This window comes from Schistocerca nitens, chromosome 4 (genome assembly GCF_023898315.1).
Source record: "Schistocerca nitens isolate TAMUIC-IGC-003100 chromosome 4, iqSchNite1.1, whole genome shotgun sequence".
Taxonomy (NCBI): domain Eukaryota; kingdom Metazoa; phylum Arthropoda; class Insecta; order Orthoptera; family Acrididae; genus Schistocerca; species Schistocerca nitens.
In genome coordinates this window covers 878,758,290-878,765,176 of record NC_064617.1, presented here as the reverse complement: position 1 = coordinate 878,765,176, position 6,887 = coordinate 878,758,290, and the positions used below count along the sequence as shown (strand labels likewise).

Sequence of the window (6,887 nt, the reverse complement as noted above, 5' to 3'; positions counted from 1 at the left end):
AGTAAAGTCGAAACATGTGAGGTTGTTGGAAAAATAAAAGTGTTGTCAGAGCATAAGAAATATTGTCAAAAGCACAAGGTATGGCTGCCACATGCATCAACTGCGGCAGTGCTATTGGTGCCAATTCATTCAGAGCTGGAGCCGCGGGAAGAAGCACAAGGCCAATACATGTGAAGAGACGACCTCATGCGACATGGAACAAGAGGGGAAAGCAGGCTGTACCACCACGAAGAAAAAGCAGGCATGTGAGCCAAATTGCATGCGGATTCCGATGACACAATGTCAGCAGTCAAAGCTGCCATGGAGGTGGCAATGGCGGCTCTGAGGGTGGATGTTGAAGACATCTGTTGACAGTTGCAGCCACTGAAGGGAGAGGCCTGGCATGCACAGAGAGAAGGCAGCGTTGAAGAAGATTGCCAAGTCGCTTTGTAACAAACCTATTCTCACCTCTATAATCCCTATCCCTTTACCTCTCCTAATGATCCTGAGCCTCCCGTCCCCCACAAGCCACTTGATTTCACAAGGTAAAAAGTAATCACGCATGATATCGTCTCAAAGGAGGAACTTGGGCGCATCATGCCCAAACTGTATTCACCCCCAAGGACTGGATATGTGTCATCAAAACTTTGGTCCATCGTTAAAGGAGGATTATCATTTGGGGAGAAGAAAGCCCACTCCAGAAGAACCTTATGTCCTACAACAGACAAACGAGGAGAAGTAGTCTTCTAAGAACTGCTAGCAGCCCATATTTTATTTGTTTCATTTAACCATCAGCACAGTATGTCAAAGAGAGGTCACCATCAACATCAACCAGTCAGGAACAGGAGGACTGACAACTATCTGCACAGACTCCTTACATCTCGGATCAAGGGCAAGGTTCATCAGTCAGCGTCAGAGGTTACATCGGTTTCAGTGTATATTTGCACCTGGAACCTCAACTGAAGATGGCAGCCAGTTGCATCATCGAAATGTGTTGTCAAGACGATGAAATTCAGTTGCATACCTGTGAAGAACATCAAAATTTATTATGCTGGCAAAATCTGCATAATCACAATGACTTCCTTGGTGCCTGAAGCTTCTCTGTTATAAGCAATTCAAATCATGAAAAAAAGGTCAAACACAACAACAATTTTATGACTATTCTCTGACACACTCATTTCAGGAAAAACTTCAAAGTTGGGCACAGCTGCGACACCTAACTCTGCCTGTAACAACACACCTGTCCCTGCAATGAAGGGAATGGGTGAAAAAAGAGATACTTCCATTAATGTATCACTGAAAATTACTTTTAATATGAATTTAATTAAACAAAGTACATCAAAAATTCTACACAATGTTGTAATAACACATTCTTGTATTCATTGAAAACAAAATATATGTAATAAATTGCACAAAAACAGAATATTATTTTGTCACAGTAATGGAAAAAAATTATATAAGTTAAATAATGATATGAACACAAGCTAGCAAAGCATACATAAAATGTTTTGATGATCAGAACAGGTTTGTTTCTATCTGGCACTCAACACTGCCTGTGTGTTGCGATTGATGGATGTCCTCATACCATTATTCAAATCACTGTCTCTATCACTGGTTAGTGAAAACAGTGGAACAATAATCCATTCTACACTCCCTCCTCTTTTTCCTCATTCCTGGATGTTACTTTGACATCCAATAAATAAAATAAAATAATACAATGAAATGCATGAATAATGGAAAGTGAATTTCTCCTTTGTGCTTAGATATTTGCCTCTGTATTTCATTTTCTTAAGAAAGAACCTCACGTTAATATAAAACCAGTAACCTAGTGCCAATTCCAAGTAGCAATTTTGAGTCAGATTTTCTCCTTGTATGGAAAGCACACATACCCAGCACTCAACAACGAACAGCACTGAATCAGAGGTTAATTCTGTAGATCAATTCCACCATGGCTGTTGTCGTCGTCATATAAACCAGGGTTGAAGTACAGTTTCTTGCAGAACCCTCTGTTCTCGTAGGAAGTTGTTTGTACTGAACTTTGGTCAGACATTAAAGCTGATATTCTCTGATCCACCTGTGGGAAGAGTAAGCATTATAAGATTTTCTAAAACAGTTAAGTAAAATTTCCCTGGTCTAGCTTTAAGAGAGTATATTGAGGAAAACTTCACGATTATTACAGACTTACATAATTGTTATGGACCCAGTCAGAGCTGCCGGAGAAGGCAGTCATGTGTGTGAGGTATGGTTCCTTGTGTGAATAAATGTGTGTGCATTCTGTATTCTGAAGGAGGCTTTGGCTAAAAGAGGTGTAACAGTCTTTTCATTGTGCTGGTCTGCAACTCAATGTGATATCTTTACCGTGAGTAGCAGTCTATCCTTTTCCTTATATAGTTTATGTAATTTGCTTATCTGTATCATCCTCATCCAGTTTTGAACAACCTTATTTGGTGGGTCCCTGGTCCAAGTGCAAGGGCTGTTACTGCCAGTTTAATTGTGCCGCTTAAGTGGTAATTGCCCAGTTGTTTGTTGAGCCATGTATTAACATTTCTTAGTGATTTAAATGTCAACATGACTGCTCGTGCAGGGGCATCTGTATATGCTTTTGTTGTGGCTGGCAGAGAACAAAAGTATTTTAGAATACTTCCCAAGTATTCATAAGCCTGGATAAAATCCACTAAGTTGCATCAATAGAGTAAGAATCCTTTAGCTTTCAACAGCCACAGCTATTGTCTTCCATACTTCCCAAGTATTCATAAGCCTGGATAAAATCCACTAAGTTGCATCAATAGAGTAAGAATCCTTTAGCTTTCAACAGCCACAGCTATTGTCTTCCATAGTTAACAACTGCAGTCTGCAGTAAAGATAAAAACTAGTTGTCAAAATGAAGATACTTTGACATCCAGCTGACAGTGTTACCAAAATGACTTTCTTTAAATGATCATAATTAAAAGTTCATAATTAAGAGAAAGAACCCTACAGTCCCTGGTCAGTGGTTCAAATGGCTCTGAGCACTATGGGACTCAACTGCTGTGGTCATCAGTCCCCTAGAACTACTTAAACCTAACTAACCTAAGGACATCACACACATCCATGCCCGAGGCAGGATTCGAACCTGTGACCGTAGCAGTCGCACGGTTCCGGACTGCGCGCCTAGAACCGCGAGACCACCGCGGCCGGCCCTGGTCAGTGGGGAACGTTGTTTGAGTACATAGGGATAACAACATTGTATAAATATTTAGGGGTAATAATAAGAAGCAATATGAAATGAGGTTAATGTGTAAAATATTAAGAAATAGGTTGGAAAATGAGCTGCATTTATAAAGTAAATCACATTCAAGACCTCAAAAGCAGTCAGTTGAGGACTACTGTTCCAACATTTGGAGTCCTCATGAAGTAGGCATTACAACAGAGGTCGAAATTCAGTCAACTGCTGTAGTCTAAAGAACCGTAGCCCATACAAAAGTGTAAGAGAACTGGATGGGCATGTGAAATGGAAATCTTTGATGGAAAGGCAACATTGTTCTCACAAAACCCAGATGTGTACATTCAGGAAACCTATATGTGCATGTGCATGTGCATGTGCATGCACACACACACACGCACAAATATTCACGTGCCTTTGCCTCTACATAGTGCCAATGCTGCATTTTCTCTCATGAACTAAGCTGTGGTGGAGGTCATGTCGTCCTGTCGGGTGGAGTGGGTAGAGGAAGAAGGATGTGGGAGGCATGAGAAAGGTTGGGAGCAGATGGGTAGCAGCTCACTTGGACTTGACAGCCACTTTGATAGCTAGGAGTATGGGGGGAGGATGGGGGGGGGGGGGGTAGCAGATGCATGGTCTAGGCATGTGATGAAGCCATGTCATATACCATTTCTGTTGCAAACACTGCACAGTTTTTTTATGTTGAAGTGACTACCAACTAGTTGTCCCCCAGGATGAATGATGACCACCAAACTGTTGCCAAGACTAAAGTTGACCAACTGTGGTGCAACATGCAGCTGAGCATAACTTGCTCAATTTCAATGGCTGGTTCACAGCCTGGGCCATCTGGATCGTTCCCTCCACCACTAGCTCCTCTGAACTATGCAGATGGTAGTTATCCTTGCAACACATCTGAAGTATTCCCCATTCAGAATTCAGAATACTCCCACAAGATCACAACTTTGTTTATTTGAACAAGTAAGCTTCAAACACAAACAGTCTGCTGTTTCTGATGCAGTACAACAAAAAACATTCTCCAGATATTTTTCTGAATAATGGGAAAGAAAAGTTCATCACAAACAATTGTTCTCCAACAAAATTAAAACAGATTCTTGAGAGCATAGATTACGTTCTCTTGAGCAATGAAAAGTCTTTCTTCAAAACAAAGTACGTATTCAAAGTTCTATCTCACAAGCAGTGTGACATGTCCACAGTGCAGAACACCAAGGCTTGGAGCACAGGTTGTGGAAGCACTGGTATCCAGCTAGTGAAGATGACATCCAGTCTGAGGTGATGTCCAAACAGCAATCGTACATCAGTCTCTGGCTGGCAAAGGCGGAACTGGTTCTAGATGGCTCTGCACGGGCAGAAATACTCGTGTGGCAGAAGGTTACAATTTGCCTACTGTTTATTGAACTTGTGGCGGGCTGGTTACTGGGAGACCTTCTGGCTGGTTACCAGGAGGCCCTCTGGGGGCTGAGCTAGATACTGCAGAAACCAGCCTGTATGCAGGGATTGAGCTGATGATATCCCACTAAGAATAGATGCATTGCAGGTGTGCGGTGTCGAAGGCAAAGCCAAGAGACTCGCCAACATCCTTTGCTCCCATTATTGCCCTGGCCTCGATCTCTGGTAACGCATTGTCCCTGCACCCTCTACCCATGAGTTTCCCCTTCCTGCGTCCTGTCACTCCCTCCCAATTCATGTCTCCACATCATCCCTATGTGCCGCTCACCACCAGCTCCAACAGCCATGCATCACTTGGTTAGTCGGTGAAACTGTCAGCCCTTCCTCCCACATTCCTAGCTGGCAAACTGGCTGCCTCCCACTGAATTGTTAGCCATTCACCCCTCAACCCCTCTCCCTGCCTTCTACCTCTCTCTCGTTCTGCCCACACAACCCCCACCACAACCTAGTACACCTGCAAAAATACACAACTGGAGCTGTTTTTCCAGTTTGTGCGTGCGTGCTTGCACCTGTGTGTGTGTGTGTGTGTGTGTGTGTGTGTGTGTGTGTACTCTAGCTTGAGAAAGGATTACTCCAAAAGCTAGCAAGTTTCCTTTCTTTTTGTGTGTGGCTATCAGTGACTGAACACTTCTGCTTTTCAGTGAGTGGTCTCCTTTAATCCAAAGGTACACATTTTAGAAAGACTGCATGAAAATTCTCCTGATATATCACAAATATGAATCCTTATGCATTAACCACTTCAAAAAAAAATTACTTCATAAGAAAAACTTCAATGAAAACTGCTATTCAGGTGTCCAAGAAGAAACCCACTTGCTGATTAGTTTTATGGTCTTGCGGAGAAAAGGAGTTCTTTGTATTTAAAGATTCTCTGAAAGGTACTAATTCTAGAACACACCTCAAAATGGCAAATAGGACCAGATTTCTGTTTTGGTTGCATAGATACTCAGAAGAAATATGTGACTATAGGACATTGAGTCTGCAGAAACCCTCCACAGAAACTCCAATCATTGTCCCAAGCAAAAGAGAGGACTAATCAAGTCACTGGCAGACTGGGCTAAAAAAATCTGTGAACCACAGTATTAGGGAACCGGAAAGTAATATCATTTCTGTGCATATCAATGTTTGTCATTTATCAGCCATCGTGTACTTCAAAGTTGTGCCAAAGACTTTTAAGGTTAGAGAGACTAGTTAAATGGTAAATAATTAATTTTTTTTAATTTATGGTGAAATTTCCAGCCAAATACCAGAAGAGGTTTGTATCCGGCATCATATGTGTTTTGAGTTTCACAAGGGTAGTAACACAACAGTTGCAACCAAATACATTTGTGATGTTTATCCAAGTGCATTAGACATTCGTAAATGACAAAGGTGGTTATCTAAGTTCAAATTCGGTGATATGGTCTTTCTGACTCATGTCAGTCAGCAAGACCTACAAATTTAGATAGGGACATATGAAGGGCAAAAACAGAAGTAAATTGGTGTCAGACAATAAAGTAATGTCAAACACTCTTAACCAACCTTGGCCAACCATCCAAGAACAGTTGCATTAGATTTGTAACAAAGAAGCATTTTTTGATTGCTTGATTACTGGAGGTGACAAAAGGGGTCATTTATGTTAATTGAAAAAGCAAAAGGCAGTGGTGCTCTCTTAATTACTCACCACTAAGTATTGTGTGCTACTTGCAAGTCATCTTGTTGAACTGTGAGCTTATCTAACCTGTCTGTTACTTTCTGTTGTTCTGAAAGTAGCTGCAAAAATTAATTAGAAAATTTGGTGTCTATCTGGTTGTTGAGTTTCGTGTCAATGCATCCAAAGTTTTTGTCTATTTTATTATTTATTTAATATTCATTTGGATAAAAATGGATGGTTATTAATTTGTGTGACCATTGTCCACATGCACTGTGGTAGTAAGCTCATGCTCTCTTGGTATAATTTAGCACCATATTGTTTATTATAGGTGACGTTAAATTTCTGTTGGAGCTTGTAAGACTTCCCGATACAGGATTTAAAGAAAAATCAAGCCCTATAGCCATTTCACTTTACAAGTGATTCTGCAAAATTGAGATACCATCTTGTGGCTGGATCACTAGATCATCCGCTAACCTGACAGGACATTCCATTACTGGATGTTCTGTCATAGTTTCCTGTGCTGAATTCAGCTCCACATTTAGGTGCGAGATATTGCTCTCTCCCATCATAGGATTTTCTGAGCTTGATTGCACATTTTCATCTACGTCA

At 41.2% G+C, this 6,887-nt stretch overlaps 1 protein-coding gene across 1 annotated transcript in view; it reads right to left on the bottom strand.

Annotated features, from left to right (window-relative positions):
- Positions 1 to 1,310: 1,310 nt before the first annotated feature.
- The window catches only part of LOC126253387 (caspase-2), an 83,966-nt gene continuing 78,389 nt past the window's right edge, over positions 1,311 to 6,887 (bottom strand). The window contains exon 9 of the mRNA XM_049954681.1: positions 1,311 to 2,053. Within this exon, the coding sequence (XP_049810638.1) occupies positions 1,904 to 2,053 (150 nt within the window). The 3' untranslated portion in view covers positions 1,311 to 1,903. The remainder of the gene's footprint in view (positions 2,054 to 6,887) is intronic.